The sequence below is a fragment of the Bubalus kerabau genome, chromosome 1, assembly GCF_029407905.1.
Source record: "Bubalus kerabau isolate K-KA32 ecotype Philippines breed swamp buffalo chromosome 1, PCC_UOA_SB_1v2, whole genome shotgun sequence".
Lineage (NCBI taxonomy): Eukaryota > Metazoa > Chordata > Mammalia > Artiodactyla > Bovidae > Bubalus > Bubalus kerabau.
The window spans coordinates 164,506,383-164,526,281 of NC_073624.1; the positions used below are offsets into that span (position 1 = coordinate 164,506,383).

General features: G+C 55.4%; 1 protein-coding gene across 3 annotated transcripts in view; it reads left to right on the top strand.

Moving 5' to 3' along the window:
* Positions 1 to 19,899, top strand: part of LDB3 (LIM domain binding 3) — a 60,045-nt gene that overhangs the window by 17,122 nt on the left and 23,024 nt on the right. The window contains exons 6-9 of one of the 3 annotated variants that reach the window (XM_055538055.1): positions 634 to 837; positions 5,669 to 5,838; positions 6,476 to 6,512; positions 18,985 to 19,167. In XM_055538055.1, coding sequence (XP_055394030.1) covers positions 634 to 837; positions 5,669 to 5,838; positions 6,476 to 6,512; positions 18,985 to 19,167 — 594 coding nt within the window. Of the gene's footprint in view, positions 1 to 633; positions 838 to 5,668; positions 5,839 to 6,475; positions 6,513 to 12,338; positions 18,959 to 18,984; positions 19,168 to 19,899 lie in introns of those variants that run through there. The other 2 variants (XM_055538063.1, XM_055538056.1) reach the window with 2 other exon arrangements.

The following is a 19,899-nucleotide window of genomic DNA, read 5'->3' on the forward strand; positions in this document are numbered from 1 at the left end:
CTTAACGTTTTGAAGGGAAAAGTCTTGATGGGTAGAAGCTGGTGGGCTGCCCAGCACGTTGGACTTGGGGGCCCTGAGCACCTAAGCGCTGCTCCGAGGAAGAAGCACACGCGCTGAAGAGTCTGAAGGAGCAGAGCCCCAGAGGGACCCAGGATGAGCCCCTTCGTGGAGGAACCAAGCTCAAAATCCCCATGGGTGCCCAGTGGGGCTGTTTTTTGCCTTTGGGGCGTTCCGGACTCTGCTTCGGCTGCCGCTGCGTTTGACTCGTGACCCAGCTCTTGTCCCCTAATCCCAATCCCCACCCCCACCCTCTGCAGTCTGTTTCCCTGGGGGAGTGGTGAGAGATCTTTCCATGCCCCCCAGCTCAGGCTTAGCGGGGGGCCTCCAGTGATCCGGGAAAGTGCAGACGGGCAAGAAACACCTTCTGCAAAGGGCTCTGGGGAGGGTGAGAATATTCCTGACCAGACCCAGCCAGTGCAAGTGGATCTGAGGAACTTAGTTAGCCTTCCTAGGATCAGGCTTAGGGAGATCTCTCTCCACATCCTGCACCACCAGCCTTCACCTTCACCGGTGTAACACCGCCTGTCCCCCTTCTCTCCTTGCACCCCGCTCCCCTCCCCCAAACTCCCCCAGCGCCGACTACCAGGAACGCTTCAACCCCAGCGCCCTGAAGGACTCGGCCCTGTCGACCCACAAGCCCATCGAGGTGAAGGGGCTGGGCGGCAAGGCCACCATCATCCACGCGCAGTACAACACGCCCATCAGCATGTACTCCCAGGATGCCATCATGGACGCCATCGCCGGGCAGGCCCAGGCCCAGGGCAGTGACTTCAGCGGGTAAGCGCCTCCCCTCCGCCGCCGGCGCTCCGACTCCACCGTTCATCGCCGCGGAGGGCACCGGGCCGCTGAGCGCCGTCGGGACCAGTCTTCCTCTACCGTCTTGAGCTTCCCAGGGCACAGCCCTTGGAAGAGAGCCAGCCTTGGCCGGGCCTTTCAGACAGAACATGGTGTTCTCTCTCCAGAGTCAGTTTCATGGTCAACTTTAGGAGAAGGGTAGAGAAATACAGCATGCGGTGGTTCCTCCACGTGCTTCACACAGCCTCTGCACTTTCCCAGGCTCCCTGAGGGGGCTGGTTTAGAAGGAGACTTGTGGAATCTTGTTAACCGGGGTCACATTCTGGATACCTCTGGCTCTCACAGCTAAGCCATTCTTGGAGGGGAAGTCGTCGCTTTCTTCTCAAATACATGCCTGGGTTTCTTGTTTGGGAAGGGGCTCCAGACCAGTCACCCATCTTGCTGCTGGCAGTCAGCCCTGCCACAGGGCCCGGGGAGCACCCAGGCCCTGCCTCCTCCTGTTTGCCCCGCGGAAGCCCAGGCTCAGGGGGGTGGGACTTAGGACATCCTTGGTTCCTGAATTTGCTTGTTAACAGCGGTTGAGGAACTTGAGGGCTGAGTAGGGAAAGAGTTGGCTAAAAATCATTTGTGGATGCCACTGGTAATCGTGCAAAGTTTAATGGGGACCTCACTCCCTCTTTCTGAATTTCTATCTGTTTATCTTAGTCTCTTTCTTCTCTGCTTTTCTTTCTGTGTTTGCCTCTGTCTCTCTCTGTCGACCTGTCTCTATCTCATCTTTTTCTGTCTCTGTTGTTTCTTTCTTCCTTACACATACACACACAGAACCCATACTGTACTCGACTTTGGAACGCCATTAGTGTTGACTTTCAAAACTGATTATCTCTTTGGGTAACATGTTATCCCTGAGTCAAGATCTGTAACAGCTCAAGGCAAGAAATCTTAAAATGATTGTACTTTTTTCCAAAGCTAGGAAAACCAGATGTTGTAAGAGGGATAGAGGCATTATAAAGTCCCGGATAACTCCTGTAGTGTTTGGCCTGTGCAGAGCCCAGTCCTCGTGGCCATGATATGTGCGCAGGTTTAAGGTGCAGCCTCCAAAAAGCCAATGGATGAAAAATGGTGTGGTCTTCCTGGCTCTCCTGATGCAAGGGAGCCTGGCCCTCTCAGGCACGCAGTACTTCCTTTGGGCCACCAGGGGGCGGAGGTTGCTTTCCCTGGAGCTGCTGCTGCTGCTGCCGCTGCTTCTGAGCTCACGACTGAGCTGCTTCAGTCGTGTCGGACTCTGCGCGACCCCAGAGACGGCAGCCCACCAGGCTCCCTTGTCCCTGGGATTCTCCAGGCAAGAACACTGGAGTGGGTTGCCATTTCCTTCTCCAATGCATGAAAGTGAAAAGTGAAAGTGAAGTCGCTCAGTCATGTCTGACTCTTAGTGACCCCATGGACTGTAGCCCACCAGGCTCCGCCGTCCATGGGATCTTCCAGGCAAGAGTACTGGAGTGGGGTGCCATTGCCTGGAGCAGTGAATCTCAAACCCCACGGACTCAGGGCTTTAGTTCTTTGTGGAACTCTCTGGGTAGTGCTGACTTATCTAATCCCATCTTTCAAAGCAGAAAATATGACCATGCAAGTTTAAAAATGCAACCATTAGCTCACGGGTGCCCAGGAAAACAAGACTGTCTGGTTAAGCCAAAGAGTGAACAGGGATTTCCTGTTAATATTTGCTTGCCGTGTGCGTCCTCAGTGTGATCTTAATATGGTAATATTCGCCAAAGGGAAGCACAGTGGAAGATAGGCAAAGAGCTACTGTTCACTGATTCTGTGTTTTCTGCACCTTGGGGAAAGACTGCTCTCATTTGGTTTTACCTCTAGGATGGCCATGCTGTAATTTTTTTTTTAACATGATGCACCGTTGATCTAATCTAGGCTTCTCCTTCCTACCACCTTCCCTCCCATCCTTTTCCTCTCCCTTGCGAGCCTGGGAAGCAACACGCTTCCTTTCCCTTCTGACTCAGCCCTGCTGGGCTGATGCTGCCGTGGTGCCCCGTCTGCCATAAGGTGTTCCGTTTCTGCTGTTAATTTCCATGATTCCTTCCTCACTGACATTTTCTTTTTGTCTCTCTGTCTTCCTCCTCTATCCGCCCACTCCCATAACTCATTTCTGATCCTAACCCTGCTCCCTTGTGTATGCGCCGCCCCCCCGCCCTCCCATGATGGACACGCACTCACTGCTGGGCTTTCCTCTGCTTGGCAGGGCATCACCACTGGCGTAAGTAGACCCCACAGTATTTGTTCCGTCGTCCGTCTGTCTGGTTGCGGGATGGTGTATGGGTTTGGTGGGATGTGCTGAGGACCGTGGCTCTGTCCACACTCTTCCTCACACCCACCTCACAGGTAAATGACATGCCCTGCGGCCTCTACAGGCAAGTACTTGTCTTCGGGGGTTTTCCCCAGGTACCATCACTACAGACGCGGAAATCAGAGCAATGACACCACCCTGGCTAGGGCTCATGTTCTGCTTGCTGTGCTTCGTGGGGGCTCCCCCCAGCCTTTCTGGTCTGCACTGGGACGATGTAGACCTGAACGTCAGAATCCACGTCAAGCCATTATTCAGGGAGAGGGTGATGAGGGGGCCTCTTGGAGGCCACGCCCCAGAATCCTTGTGAAAGGTGGATCTGAAGGGGCCAGCCCCTACCAGGACCACCCACAGGAGGTGAAACCAGAGACTTGGGGGCAGTATACAGTGGAGTGAATGCCCACAGGTGACCTTGAGGTTGTAGTGACTGTGGAGTGTTTTTGGTAGTAAATTCATTCTGGGAGCGGCTCCAGAGAGTGGCCTCCGACCCAGGGTCCTAGAACTGCAGGGCCTATCCTGTCCCCTCTCTGCATAGATTATGTCTGGGCCCCAGACTCTCAAAAGGCACAGCAGTTCCTTCGTCAGGTTCCCAGTGTCTGTTGCGGCAGCACCACAAGTCCCTGGTCTTTGCACAGTGTTGTGGGAAGGGAAGCCGACAATGGGACTCCTAAGGGACTCACTTCTGGGGCTCTCATTCTTGAGCCCTTGGAGCTATGGAAGGAACAGGGAAATATGTTCCCCTAGGGAACATTCCAGGGAATAGCAGCAAAAGCCTTCCAGCTGATTCAGGTCCCCTTGAGACTCCTCCCTGCTAGAGGTGACCTCCGCAGTGAGATCCCAGCCTCTCCTCTGCTCCCAGTCTCCTCCCTGGCTGGGACCCCCTAGGGGTCTGCTGGTTTCCCTATCTGATCCCAACCACAGGCTGCCAGGACCTGCAGCTCTCTGGGCCAGGGCAAAGCCTTCAGGAAAGTGGGGGAGCTCCACCCCGCCTTGGTCAGTTTCCTTCTGTCATCTTTCTCTTCTGCTCGTGTAGCCCACTCTGAGCTGACACAGGAGACCAATTCTGGGAGACGAGGCCATTTCTTCTGTCCAGCTTCTTGCAGAGAGGGTAGACGACGGAAGCACTGGGGGAGTCGTCTTTGCAACTAGCCAGCACTCGGGGGTTGGGGAGAGAGGTCAGGGCAGCCATAGCAGCAGGCAGGGTGCGACTAGACAGGGAGAGTGTCTGGGCTGGGCCATGTCTCCAGGTGGGGAGCACCTGGGGTGTGCAGATCCCCATAGGGCAGAAGTGGCCTTCTTGAGCTTGTTGCTGCAGAGAGTCTGATGGAAGGAAGGCTGAACTGGGGGCTGGGAAGCCTGGGTTCTAACTCCATGGGGGTCCCTACATGACATAACCTGGAACTAGTCATCCGGCCTCTCTGGACCTCAGTTTCAGCGTCAGTAAGAGGAGAGAGCTGGGCCACGGTCCACAGCAGACTGTTGTTATTCGGAGCTTCTCCTGAGCCCACCCTGACTCCCGAGAGAGTGGACTGGGCAGCCTGGATCCCCCAGCCCCCTCTGGTTGGGTGAGTGGTCATCCACAAAGCTTTTAATGTATCTTGCCCTGCAGTCTGATTTGGGCTGATAGACCTCATACTCAAGGGGCTCTAGAGTTCCTTCTGGTTCAGATCAAGGATTTGTTCATTCAACTAAGTTTTGAGCACCTACCATATGCCAGACCTTAGGGGTCTCAGAGAAGGTCACCAGGTTCCCCTCAAAAGGCTGTGCTCCTCTGGGGCAGAGGACTGGTGACCCTCCCCACAACTCCACTCCCAGCTCCCTTGGACGAGAAACCCCACTATCCCTGGGTGATGCTGGTTGTCTTGATTTTCCAAGCACATCCTCGCTGAGCTTGCTTATTTCTGCTGAGCAGGAGCCCACAGTCCTCTTCCAGAGGAGTCACGACAGTACTGGCTCCCAGTTTGGACCCCAAGCTTTGAGGCCAAGGGCTGACCTTGAGGAAGCCTCCGAGTCCCCAAGTACCCTGTCCTCACCCAGCCCCAAACTCAGGAACTGCTTAGGGAGGTCAAAATTACTTTCAGAAGCCCTCTTCTGCCTCTGCTTTCCGTCAAGGAGATCCAGCTCCCAAGGGGGGCGGGTATCTTCAGACCTGTGTCTGGAGATAGACTGGAGGGTAGGGGGGGTGTTGACAGGAGGGTCTGAGCCTCCTGACCCTCCATGAGTGGAATTCGCTGACTCACCGTGACCTCCCTGAGCACTGAGGATTCAGGCCAAGCCCTTGTTGCAGGCTCTCAGATGGCAGTGGGGAAAGGCAACGGTGGGCTCAGACAAGTAGGGGGGCTGCCAACAGGCTTGGGGGTGTTGGGGGCGGGTGCCAGGGGAATGTGACGTGGGGAAGGTGCAGGCGCCAGGAGCAGGCTCCAGCCCTGCCCTCGCCCACGGCCTCTCTCTGCATTGCAGGAGCCTTCCTATCAAAGACCTCACCGTGGACAGCGCCTCTCCTGTGTATCAGGCTGTGATTAAGAACCAGAACAAGCCGGAAGATGAGGCTGACGAGTGGGCTCGCCGCTCCTCCAACCTACAGTCTCGCTCCTTCCGCATCCTGGCCCAGATGACGGGGACAGAATACAGTAAGGGAGGGCTGTTGGGGGTGGGGCAGGAAGGGGTGACTTTGAAGGGCCATGAGGGTCCTGGGCCCTATGCCATTGTCCCACAGAAGCCAGGGAGTCAAGCCCCCTATCCTGGAAGATGAGCTGGCCTTGATAGATTGTGGCCTCTTGCGCCCTTTCTGGGCCCCTGGGGCAGGCATGTTGACATCAGCCTTCTGCTCGGCTCCCTGACTCCAGCAGTGCCTGGATTGGTTTAAGAGGACCTAGCGGAACTTCTGTGGTGGTCCAGTGGCTGGGACTCCACTATTCCAATGCAGGGGGCCCGTGTTTGATCCCTGGTCAGGACACTAGATCTCGCATGCTGTAACTAAGACCTGCCACGGCCAAATACATAAATAAATAAATATTAAAAAAAAAAAAAGGACCTTACAGTTACAGGCCACACCTCTGGCCACTCCCTCCCATCTGCACCACTTCTTCTAAGGCCCCTTTTCTCCTCCTTGCCCTCTGCCCAGCACACAGCCTTTTCCTCCCAGAGGTCACAGGTAGGAGGCGATAAGTGTCCCATCATGGGCGGGGACTCTGCCCACAAGCTCCAGTAGCTTTTGTTCCTGATGTTCCATGTGATTTCTCCTGATTCGCAACTTCCTACCCACAGTGCAAGACCCTGATGAAGAAGCTTTGCGAAGGTCAAGGTAAGTGCCTGGACTCAGGCTCTGTGGCCTTGCCCCTCCTAACCCCATCCCTCCCAGGGCAGCCCCCAGGTCACACAACTCACAGAAGGAACATCTCAAGTTAATGCATCTGAAAACTCCCAGCCCCTGAGGGGCTCCGGCAGATGCTGGCTTGGGGTGTGTGTCCCAGGTCAGTGAGGTGGGTGCCTGAAGCTGAGTCTCTATCCCCCTGGCCCAGGCTGCACGAGCAAGGACGCTGGGCTCTCCCGGCTCTCTCCCTGGGCAAGGGGCAGGGCTGCTTTGGCCTTTGCTGGGCTGTTGAGAATGAGGGCATCTCTTTCTATGAGGCACCGGGCTGGCTGCCTGGCGGGCCCACTCATCTCAGGGCCTGTCCCCTGTGAGTCTGAAGGGTAGGCACTGGGAAGCTAGCTGGCACGCGGAGGGCTATGCTGGGCTGGGGCACCTGGCCTTTGGACTCACTTGTCCAGACCCACGGTGAGGTATCAGTTCCACGGACTGCTCACACCACAGAGCTGCTGCAAGGAAGCCAAGCCCTGGGCATGAGGTGGGCACACTGCCCCGGAACCCACTGGAACCCGCTAGGGCCTTCCATGGGCAGGCATGGGCCCAGTGTGACTGCTTACACTTCCAGAAGCAAATGTGTCGTCTGCATGTCCTTCCTGGGAGAGCCTGGCTTGGGCCGGCGCGTCCCGTGGTGGCCTCCATGTGAGGGGCTGGGGCTCAGAGGTGCCTTTCCACCCTGGGCCAAGCTTTCTGTCTTTGCTAACCAGCGTGTAGTGGCCACGGGTCCATGTGGAGAGTGGGACTCTGGGGTCAGCTCGAGTTGATGTGGATTTTCTTTTTGAGCCTCTGTTTCTGCCAATTGAAGTTGCTGCCACTCTTTGGCTGGGGCGTCTAAGCCTGAAGTGTGGTCCTCCCCGGCCTGCTAACAATGGCATGCGGTCCCAGTGATGGTTCTTAACCTGTCGGTGCCTGCAGTATGTCTGTAAAGAGCCTGAAATGAGATGGTGTTTGATTTAGCACAAAAGGCAGTATCGAGCTATTTGAGGCGTACCTAAGCTGTCAGCTCTCTCCGCCCCGTGCTCCTCTGCTCCTGCGTCATTCCTGTGTTTATCCCACCGCCTCCTCTGAGTGCCGCTCAGAGATACTCCGGTGAGCAGTGTGGTCTTTACTGAAGGTCTGATGGAGGGGCTTTACAGCACACACCGCAAATTGCTCACAGATCTCCAGGTCCCTTCCATCAAGAAGCCAGGAGGGGCCTGCCCTGCCTTTCCAGCCCCCCGTCACCCCTCCTCAGCACTTCCGGTTACTCTATGTTTCTGGGGCCGGTCACTCTCAGTCTGCATCTCAGTAACCAGGCTCCCTTTGGAAGGTGGAGTTCTGCACATTTAGCATGGGTAGAGAACCTCTGTCTCACATGTTCTCCCTGGAATACTTGTGGGCTTTGCGAAGTCACTGAGTGAGAACACAAAAGGCAGTATTCACAGTGGTCCGGTGTGGGCCTTCCCCTCCCCTCCTTTCAGAAGCATCTCTTGCGGCCTGTTTGGCCTGCTTGTCTTTCCCCACCAGGCCCTTTTCCCACCCTGGGGTCTAATTGCCCACAAACTCCATTCAGATCGCTTGAGAAGGCAGGGTGTCTTAAGAACTCTGCTGCAGGTCTTGGAGTCTCTCCCTCAGCCGTGTAGGGAAATCTGGAAGAGGGGGACCCAAGAAGAAACCTCAGCCTGCTTCCTCCCTCAGTCAAGGACCTTGACCCACCCTAAGAAAGCAGCACCCACCCCGCACGCACAGCTCTGCAGCGCTGTCAGCCCCTCCCTCGGAGTCTTGGACCTTGCAGTGCAGGCTCTGGGGCCCCCAGGAAGCCTCTGTCTGGACTGGAGGAGCCTAAGCCTCCTCCCCTTCTCCCTTTTCCTGACTTTAATTTCTGGAAGGTTGTCCTTACAGCCACCCCACCAAATGCCCCTTCTCCCCACGGCCAAAGGAGGAAAGTAGGCTTTTTTATTTTGCTGAGTGCCAAGCAGCTTCTGGCCCGGGCAGTGAGAGATGGGGGTACAACGGGTGCTGCGGGTCAGTTCTGTTTGTGATTAATGCCCAAAGTACTGACTTTGGCCCCTGGTCCCAGCTGGGGCCCCAAGCTCAACCAACAGGCCATCTGAGCAGTAGGGAACACACTTACCCCTACCTACCCTGAGTCCAAGCTGGTCAGAGATCTTGCTCCCTTGGGGGACTGAACCCCACTTGCATCCGTCCCTCCTCCCAAGTTGGAATCTGTACCCCCAGACCTTGCTGATGCATCGTGTTGGCTGAAGGCAGACACGGCCTCTGTCTTTCCCTCTCCCAGTCGAGCCTGACTCACAGTGGGGGATCTGAGAGTCTCTCACAAAGGCTGCACTCCCCAGGAAGGCTTCATTGCACCTTGCTTCCAGGGAGCTCATTCCAGCATGGCCTGAGTTTGCTAAATCTGGGGCCCAGCAACCTGGACACCGTGGCAGCCTATTTAGGCTTGTATGTCTGCTGGGATGCTTTTTCCTTTCTGTTGCTGCGTGCTGGGAAAGCTGGCAGGGACGCCAGTTGTTCTGTACCAGGCAGGGCACTGGGTGACCTCCAGGACAGGTATAATCTGCATGTCAGGGGACCTGCACGCTTGCCCCTCACCTGCCCCTTCTCCACCTTTGGGGCAGCCCCCACCAAGCCCCAGGGCAGCTCAGAGCCCCACCCTACCCCGCCCTCCCCTCCTCCTCTCCTGGGCCCTGGCTCCTGGCACTGTGGCAATGTCTTTGGTATCTGGTAGCAAGTAGGGCTTCCCTGGTGGCTCAGACAGTAAAGAATCTGCCTGTAATGTGGGAGACCTGGATTCAGTCTCTGGGTTGGGAATATCTCCTGGAGGAAGAAATGGAAACCCACATTCAGTCATGTCTGACTCTTTGCAACCGCATGGACTGTAGCCCGCCAGGTTCCTCTGTCCATGGAATTCTCCAGGCAAGAAACTGGAGTGGATAGCCATTCCCTTCCCCAGGGGATCTTCCTGACCCAGGGATCAAATCTGGGTCTTCCCTTGTCTGGCGAATCCCATGGAGAGAGGAGCCTGGTGGACTACAGTCTATGGGATCGCAAAGAGTCAGACACGACTAACACTTTGAACTTGAGCTTTCCTCCAAGGCTCCAGGGCCTAATCTCCAGGGACTCTGTCTTTACAGGGGACATAGGGTGAGCCACAGAGCAGTCTGAGTATCAGCTGTGGACATGGTTCCTCTCCCAGGAAAGATCCATCGCCTTAGCAAACTGTCAAGTGGGCTTAAACAGCAGCCTCCTGCCAGTTTCCACGTGGGCACAGGTAGTAGTGTGGCCCCCAGCCTTCATCTGAAGTAGCAGAGCCTATGATCCCAGAAAGGTCACCACACCTTCCATCTGACCCCAGGAGCGCATTCCAGCGCCTGGATGGCTCAGAAGGTTGATGGGGGGTGAGAGTGCAGGGAAGCCTACTTCCACCCTAGGCAGGGCTTGAATCTGCCAGGCCTCTGGGTCCCACCGCCTTTCTCAACCATCCTCCAGGGCCTCGGTCAGAGCTCAGACCCCACCCCCTGACCCAGCCCCCATCGGGTGGTGCAGCTGTCTGTAAGTTTAGTCTCTGTTTACCTAATGCTCACCTCAGTAAAGAACTCTGCGTCTCTTCGTGGCCTTCGTGTGTTAAGGACAAAGTTGGTTTTAGTGAACAGTTCCCCTGGGTGTCACCTGAGCAGCCCTCGTGGGTTTCCCGGGACCGCTTTCCCTTTTGCTCTTCCCACTCTGCAGTCTCTTCCCCTTTCTTCTCTCCCTCCATCTTCTTGCTCCTGTCTTGGCTGGCTGTGAATTTCCCAACAGCTCCAAGCAGAGCAGACTCACAAGCCTTGCCAACTCTCTAGGACCGTCCCTGACCGTGTCGCCAAGCACTGATGATAAAGGCTCGGGCCTGGCTGGACAAACTGGCTGCAGCTGTGTCCTGGGGGGCTCTGCGTGCGGGTAGATAGTTGCCGCCCCGGTGCTGTCAGCAGGCAGGGCTGTGCGGGCCCCATCACAGGGCCTCCGCTGGTACTGTCTTCACCCGCTTCTCCCCACCCTCGGAGAGGCAATAGCGACGGATGCCTGGCACTTAGATCATGGTTCTGCCTCTGAGTTTCCATGTGACTATAGGCTATTCATGTGATGTATTTGCGCCTTGGCTTCTCTGTGGTATTAGGAGAGTCTGGACCAGTCTGCTCAAATATGTGAGCAGGGGACCCCTCTTGTCAAACAGGACCTTCACACAGGGACCCACCTGCAGGCCTTGAGGTGTGGAGGGGGAGTCTGCCAGGTAACACAGGTGTGGGGAGGTGGCCAGGTGTACGTATGGGGACACAGGATTGTTATCATGCAGAAATGTAAGTCCAGCATCGCCCCATCCTTTGACTTTTAAAGACCTAAAGCCAATCTTTCTGATTTTTATATGCTGACAATTCATTTGTTAAACTATTTTTTTGGATACAGTTGCAGATTGGCATGTGGTTATAAGAAATAATACCGAGAGAGCCTATATAGGCTTTGCCCACAGTGGTAGCATCTTGCAAAACTAGTGCCCCACCAGGGTGTTGACACCTATGCCATCCAACGCAGAATACTTGCATCATCCTCAGATGCCCCTCTCTTGTTTTTTCAGACCACTCTCAACCTCCCTATTGCGCATGCCCTGTCCTTAACCTGTGGCAACCACTAATCTGTTCTCTGTCCTCTGTTTGTATAATTTTGTCATTTCAAGGATGTTATGTAAATGGAATTATACAGCTTGAGGCCTTATGGAATGGGCTTTTTCAGTCCTCCTAGTTCTCTGGGAACTCATCTAAGTTGTGGAGTATACCAGTGGCTCGTTCATCTTTTTATTGCCGAGTAGTATTCTATGATCTGGATGTAGCAGTTGATTTTTTAAATGAATTTCCAACACTGTCCAGGTTGAACACACTGTGTTTGTGGCTAGATGAGGCCCCACCAACTCGCACCTCTATTCTGGAAGACGTTAGTGGTCCCTCTGGTCTGGAAGTCTAGGATTTTGGCACAATCTCCCCTCCATATCTGTATTTCTGGCTCTTCCTTGCCTGCTTTGTCCTATGTCCTCAGCTAAGAGGGCTGTGGGCTGAGCCCCAGAGGCCTTGCTGGCAGGAAGTGGCGGGAAGTCCCGGCCCCCGTATGTGTGTGCCAGGAGCCTTGTGAGTATACATGTGCACGCGTGTGCCTGGCTGTGCTCAGGCCCAGGTGGGCGGGGTAGTCGGTGGTGTTTGGAGGCTTCTTTCTGGGGACAGAGAATGGTTGGCAGAGACTGGGGCAGCACAGGGAGTTGGCAGGTCTGCTCACCCAGCCTCGTCGTGGGGACAGGTGTTCCTCCTTCTTGATGCCCAGCTAGGGGACAGAGACCATGCAACGCTTGCCTGCCTATGGTGCTCAGTCCCGAGAGCCCACAGCCAAAGCAGCCCTGCCCAGCCCTAACCACACGGGCCAGGGAGAACCTGGAGACCCCCCACCCACCCCGGTGCCCCGCCTGCCCTCAGGTCCTCTAACCAGGCCCCTTCTCCATGGCTCACTCAAGTCAGGGACAGTAGTCCATCCATCCTGGTCCTTGTAACTCTAGTCTTGCCCCCAAACAGGCCTAACCACCTGGAAATTACCCCATGGGTGGCAAAGCCTCTCCAAGCTGAACCCTCCCTCCCATGCCCTCTGCCCCAGCTGTCAGACAGGGTGATGGCGGATACATCCCCTAACCCCTTCTTTCTTCCTTTCTCTCTCTCTGTCTCTGTCTCTCTGTTTCTCTCTGTGCCACAGGGAAAGGTTTGAAACGGAACGTAACAGCCCACGTTTTGCCAAATTACGCAACTGGCACCATGGCCTTTCGGCCCAAATTCTTAACGTTAAAAGCTAAGAAAGAGGCTGTCTGGAATCCCCCCATTCCCTGCAGGCCTGACCCCTCCCTCCTTCCCCCCACACAGATCTGGCATGTGAGCCCCATGGTGATGCTTGAGAATGTATAGCTGTGCTGGGGGGCACCTTCGCTAGTCACCTGCGGCAGCTGTGCTCTCTGCCCGGCCCAGTGCTGATGGCCCAGGCCCAGCCCCACGCACCACTGCACCCACTCTACCCCTGCCCTTCACTGCAACCTTGGCCACCCCCCAAACAGCCCAAGCCTCTGCTCCCCTGCGCAGGGCCTTCCTGTAGGTCAGTGAGGACACGATGGGGTTTGGTGATAGGACACCCCCAAACCAAGGGAAAAAGACTGCCACTGGTCCATTCCCCCGCCAACCCCAGCTCCCGGGAGAAGCAGCCCGGCCTAGTGCCATCCTGGAACGAGCCTCCCACAGATCAGGGTCCTGAGAAGCCAACTCCCTGGCCCCACTTACTCCCTCAAGCCCTCTGGAGCCAGGTAGCCCAGGACAGGGCTCCCTGCAGAGGCAGAGGAGGCCCCAGGGTAGACGAGGGAGAGGCCCGTCCCGGCCGTGGTGACACTGGAGCGCGTTCCCCTCTCCGTGCCGTGCGTGCTGGTTCCCTAGTTCCCTCTCCTGTACATACAAGCATGCTTATTCTGAAATAAAGAGGATTTGAAATGAACCAAACCTGCCCCAGTCCTGCTGTACCTGTGTGCGTGTCACCCAAGGGGGCAGGTCTGAGATGGGGACAGGACAGGTGCCTGCAGGAGAGGGGCAGGGGCAGTGCCCACTAGGGCTGGGACATGTTGTTCAGTCACTCAGTGGTGTCCGACTCTTTGCAACCCCATGGATTGCAGCATGCCAGGGTTCCCTGTCCTTCACCATCTCCCAGAGTTAGCTCGAACTCATGTCCATTGAGTTGGTGATGCCATCCAACCATCTCGTCCTCTGTCGTCCCCTTCTCCTCCTGCCTTCAATCTTTCCCAGCATCAGGGTCTTTTCTAATGAGTCAGCTCTTCACATCAGGTGGCCAAAGTATTGGAGTTTCAGCATCTGTCCTTCCAATGCAGACCACTGTTTCCCTGTCCCTATGGCCCTGCCCAGGGCTCCAGGGAGCAGGCAGAGAGGACAGTGGGTGAGAAGCTGTTCTGTGGGCTAGAGGGTAGCCGTAGCCTCCTTCGGGTAGTGTGTGTGAGTGCTCCCTGCCTCCCCTCCCACACCAGCCATAGCTGGCAGGCCGAGCCCACCCTCCTTCCCCATCAGAAAGCGTAGCACAAACCCTGGTTCCAGGAAGGCGCTGCGCATGCCCAGCCCTGGCCAGGAGGGAGAGAAGTGGCTGAGGTGGACACAGCTGGGCTAAGGCGTGGCTCACAGGGAGACTGCAGGGGTCCCTCATAAGCAGCCATGGCTCCGGAGGGAGGAGCTGCAAGGTGTGCCTGGTGGAGGCTGGCTCACGTGGCAAGAGGGCAAGGAAGGTCCTCATTCCTGGCTTCCACATACCTATGGCCTGTCCTAGTGCTGAGCATTTAGGAAGGGCCAGTCTGGCAGGCTCATGTCCTCCCTACTCACCTGCCTACTCATTAGCCTCATCCCTGACTGAGGGAACCCCAAGCTGAGAACATGAGATCATCAACACTTGACAAATAATGACAGGTGTTGAGGCCTATCCTTCAGGACTCCCCGCCAGCCCTGGGACTGGAGTGGGCCAGAGCCTTGCTCCCACTCCCACTGCCCAGCACAGGCTTCCTTTCTGCCTCCAGGGACCTTGGCAATCCCATCTAGAAGGGCTGGTCAGGGAGCGTGTTCTATCCTGCCCACCACCCTGAGATGCACCCCAAAGTGCCCCCCCATCCCCACCCCCACACATACCATCTTGTTCCAACTTGACCTCCCATCTCATCCTCACTCTAGCAGTCTGACCCCAGGGTCAAGGCAAGGACCAGGCAAGGCAGGCTGGCCAGGGGATCAACAGGGGAAGTGGGGAGAGGTGCACTTTTGCCTGCATTTAGGCATCCTCGGGCATGCTCATATTTAGCTGACCTTTTATTGAGGACTTCCAAGACCAGGGGTAGGCTGGGGGTTGAGGGCTGCCAGGCAGAGTGAGGCCGCGGTAGTGGGTGTCCTAAGACTAGCAGAGGATCTGAGCTAATCCGTCAGAGCTGGTGGCCTCCCAGTCCCCTGTCCCTATCCCCCCGGCCTGTCCGATGGAACCCTCTTGGATCCACCTAATTGAAGTCCTGGAAGGCTATTTGCTTTCCAGCCCACCTGGTGCCTCCCCAGGGACCCCAGGCCACTGCAGGCGGCACTTTGGGTGGCCCCAGGCCAGGGGTCTGTGTGAAGCACTCTGAGGTAAACAGGAGAGGGTCCTTATTCAGCATTCCATGTGCATGGGCATCAGTCGAGGCACTGGGTTCCTGGCCACTGTGGGTGCCCAAGGAATCAGAAATGGCTGATGTGGTTGTGACTCACCGTGATGAAAGGCTGATTGTGTGAGGTCCACAGACAGGGATGGCTTTTCCATCGGGAGTATCCAGGAAGGCTTCCTGGAAGAAGGGGTCTGTGTGTGTGATCTTCGGGAACAGGCAGGAGTGGGGCATGCAGAGTCACGGAAGGCCGCCTATGTTATTCTAAGCAGAGAAAGCAGAGACGCTGATGAGAAGGAATGTCCCAGAACCCTGAGTTAATTATTTTGACTGGAATGGAAGACAGGCAGAGGACGTTATGGTTAGCAGTGGTCCGGAGCTGGAATGCCAGGCTCTGGATTTTGACTCCGTTCCGAAAGCCGTGTGGAGCTAGTGAAGGTTGCGGGGCATCGTTCACACCACAGCCTGTGGGGGTTGCTGTGCACTGAGCAGTTCTGGAGGGGTGTCACTGCATAGACGACAGGGTCAACAGGGCTCCTGGACTCGTGCAGCGCGGCAACACTGCCGCGAAGTGGCGTGATCGGGGCCGCCCTGGGCAACTGCCGTCGGCTAACTAGGTGGGTGGCAGCATGAATAGTCTCCAGACCAGCCACTTGACTGGCATTCTATCATCACTGAATCAACAGAGATGTTCATATTCCATTCTTTTAGCTCATACAAATAGCATCATCACCCCAGCAAAGGTGAACACCGCTCAGCAGCAGCAGTCACGGCGTGCCCACAGCATGCGTTGCCGATGGTTCCAGCCTGAGCCCGGGGACCACAGACCCCTCCTGGCCCAGCACCACCGCCAATCCCATCCCCATCCTTTCCAGACATAGTCCCACTGCCGCCAACAGGAGCAACAACCAAGGGCCACTTCAACAGAGCAGGGCACAGGGTTTGCACACTGTACCCTGATGCCACCTGGGTGGATGGAAGAGATGGACTGAAAGGGGGACTATAGCCAGGCTGTGTTTCTCCTCTGGCTGCACCCTTCCCAGGCAGCCCCCAGCCAGTTGATATCGTTGGGTTGCCTTGGTTTTTGCTTAGATGTTTAAGGTGAATTATGAACCAGGCCAGAGTCCTTGACCAGGCTGGGATGATCTAACAGGCACTGTCTTGAGGACTGAAGCCAGGGTCTGGTAAGTTCTTTGCAGTGCTTGATTTCTGAGGCCCCCTCCTCAGGGAACTTCAGGCATGAACTGACCTGGACAAGAACCCGAGATCCTTCTGGATGCTCTTCAGCGATGCTCCTACCTTCCCTAGGCCCCGGCTGCTTGGGGTCTGTAGCCAGTAACCCAAGATAGGCTCCCCAGTCACAGCCCTGAGCAGCAGGCTCATAGCATGCCCTTTGTCCTGTCCTGTGGTAGATGATGAGTTTTCCCAGGGTCATGTCCACCCCAACTTCACCCCTCAAGAAGCCAGGATTCATGTGGAGCTATGCTTGGGGAGAGCAGGTAAGCTGGTCTGACAGGGGATTGGAATACAGGAGACAGGTAAAGCCAGTTTCCTATTTGTCCTGCAGAGAATATGTTCCCAGCCTGGGTATTTTTGTCACTTCTGTCTGCAGTTCCCAGAAGTCCCCTGGAAGCATGTGGCAGGGTTAGGGAGAAACAGCTAAAGGAAATGGGGTGTCCTTTGTCAAACAGGCCTTCCCAAACACGTCCACGCCATGGGGGACTGAGCAGCCAGCTCAGTGGGGATGTCAGGGGCTGCAGCTGCTTCTCTGAGGCAGCCACTTCATGGGCCTGGCTTCCAGAAGCCAAGTTCTTTCATGATTGGGGCGTTGAGTGGCCTCATGGTGGGCCAGGACTGGACACCACCATGAGCCTAGAGCTGTGGTGCCCATGGCTGCCTCTCTGGACCACTAAGCTGGGAAAGGGCTGGGTAGGGCATGCGACTGCCCTTGTCCATCTAGATGCTTCCTGTGTGGTACGGAGAAAAACAGTGCTCCCGCCCGTGTGGCAGTCAGCTTGCAGCCTTGCCTCTTCTCCGGCCCCTTCCTGACCCTCTCATGCTGTTTCATACCTTTCTCTACCATATGCCTCCCTGGATGGAGGAGAGCAAGTTGTGATGCCTTGGTCAACAGCTCACGGCCCCCTGGCACTCCTGTCCGGGACAGACCTGTGTGGCACCCTGTTACTCACAGTGTGGTCCACGGACCAGCAGCATCGGCATCACCTGGGAGCTTGTTAGAAATGTGGACTCTCAGCCCCGCTACCCACTTTCTGAGCCAGAAGCTGCGTTTTTAACAAGATTTCCAGGCCAATTTGCCCACATATTCAAGTCTGAGAAATGATGTAGTAGTTAGGGATCACGTGCGTCTCTGGCACTTGGTGACAAAGTGATGTTTTAGTGGAGACTCAATCTTTCTGGACCTCAAGTTCCCCATCTGTAAAATGAGAATCTTGATACCAATTGCCCAGCCAGGTTGAAAGGATCAAGTGGAGTACTGCTTATATAAGCTGTTTAGTGGAAGGCCTGGCATATGATAAGCACTTATAGAGGGAAGAGGATTATTCTAATTATTTCAAGTAAGAGTACTGCCTTTTGCTGGGGAAGGATTCTACTTGACTGCAGGAAGAAGGTTCTTTCTTCCTGTTTGAGGGGCCACTTGAAGTACTGGGTAAGGCTTCAAATCTATCACCTAAATCAGATCCTGCTGTCACTACCAAGTTCTAGGAGCTCCAGCAATGGAATTCTCGGTCTCCATTTCTTCACCTGTTAAAAAGAATCTGTAATACCCACATCAGAGGGCTTTTGTGAGGATTTAAGACAGGCCTGGCACATAGTGGGAGGTCAATAATTGGATGTCATCACGTGAGGAAAATCATTCCCACCTACAGGATTTGCAATATCCTGGGTGACAGAGGATGAAATGGGTGAATGGCATCACTGATTCAATGCACATGAACTTGGACAAACTCAAGGAGATGGTGGGGGACAAGGAAGCCTGGCGTGCTGCAGTCCATGGGGTCATGAAGAGTCCGACACGACTTGACAACTGAACCACAAGTTGCCATCATAGAAAGTACAGATCTTAGTCCAATAACCCAAGTGAGCAAAGAATGTACATTTCTTTGCTTTCCTATAATTTAATTTTTATTCTCTGCCTCATTTCACAGGGGGCAGAAATCTAATCGCATTGACCCAGGCTCTGATGCTCCTCTTTTGTCTGGGGTGGTTTTGGGGAAGAGGTGCTTGCAGAATGCCAAGGCAGGTGGGATGGGGAGTCTGGGCACCTGGTCCTTGATCATGATCTACCTGGGCTGGCATCTGCTGGGATATCCCCCTCCCATCTGGTCACAGTGGTCTGTGTTGGCAGAGCACTCACCTCTCACGGTCGCAATCACAGGGCCGTGTCCATATCGCTGTCAGGGGTGTAGGAAGCCATGCATAGCCCCCAGTCCACAAGATGGCCTGCAGATCTGTGGGCTGCCTCAGGCCTGCCCGCCCCTTCACCAGGGGCCTGAGCACAGGGGACCCTGTGGCCCTGCCGCTTCCGCAGGGTTTGCCCAGAAAACAGGCACAGCTCCCTTTATTCTTGAATCCCTCAGGGCACGTTGCCCCCTTTCTTGTTCGGATGTCCTTGGTCTGCCTGGCAGGGTAGCTTTTACCATCTTCCAAAGGTACCATCAGGGCTCCGAGTCCTTCGCAGCCTGAAGCCCAAGTTCTCACAACTTCAGAACTTACGCCCTTGACAACAAAATATCCTGCCTCTGTTTTCTTCCTTGTATAATCCCTTCTCAAAGGCAATGCTTATCTCTGACTAAAGAGGGAACAGTGAAAGAAGGAGGAAAACAGGATTGGGGAGAAAACTTGGTTGATAATTTAGACTCCTTTTTGACCGCACTGTTTTTATCATGCATGTTGAGAAAGGGGAATCATGTAGGGGAATCTCAGGAGGCTTGAGAATATTTTTGATGTTCCTGTGATCCGCCCTGTGGTCTGAGCCCTTCCTTCTGGGAGTCCTGGGTTGTGGGGGTGCTCTTTCCCTCAGCCTGGGAACAGGTCTTCTGGAAGATCCAGCTCTGTTCACAGTAAGGCTGGTGACTTCTGCCCAGCCTGCCTCTGCTGCACCCACCGCGCCCCCCCTGCAGAGTGGCGCCCTTGACCTGTTGTCTTTCTTGGTCGCCTCATCAGCACCCCTATTGAGCATGCTCCAGTGTGCACCAGCCAGGCCGCCACCCCACTGCTGCCCGCTTCTGCCCAGTCGCCTGCTGCTGCCTCTCCCAGCACAGCCTCGCCACCCCCGGCCACAGCTGCTGCCCATGCTGCCACCGCCTCTGCCACAGTCCCTGCCTCAAGCCCTGCGGACAGTCCAAGGTAACTGGCCCACAGGTGCCGGCTCTGCCCGTGGGGAAGGGAGGCAGGAAAGGCCTCCCCCAGGTCCGTCCGTCGGCAGCTGTGTTGGGCCCTCGGAAAGGCCCGTCCAAAGTGGTTAGGACCCTTGGACCCTGGGCTGAAGGGGATACTGGAGGTGCATTTCAGGGAGATGCGCTGTGTGTGTGGCTGAGGACAGAGGCTGGACGTGTCCCCCTGCCCCAGGGGCACATGCTCTAGGGAAAGAGGTAAAAGTCTCTCTCTCTGTCTCACACACACACACACACACACACACATGTGCGCATAAGGTTAAATAACAGAGAGAGACTGTGTGGAAAATCCATGTTCCTGGAACTGGGATTACAGAGAAAGAAAGGAAATCAAGGATGCCTCCGTGGAGGAGGGAGCGTTGACCTGAGCACTGAAGGTGGGTCAGACTATTTACAAACTACCTTGCCCTTGTCCCTTACCCTCTGTTCTCTTGATGGAGAAGCACGCTAGCTCCAGAGACACCTGGTGCAGTGGGACTCACATCTCTGCTCTACCACTTACTGTCTGTAACTTCTGAAAGTGACTCAACTCTGCAGAACCTCAGTTTCCTCATCTCCTAAGGCATTAATGCACAATGCATCAATGCATAATGTCCATAATTTTATAGGGTCAGGATAGAAAAAGTGCATAAAACACCCAGCACATAAAATGCTCTCAAGTATTGCAAGTTACTGCATTCCTGTC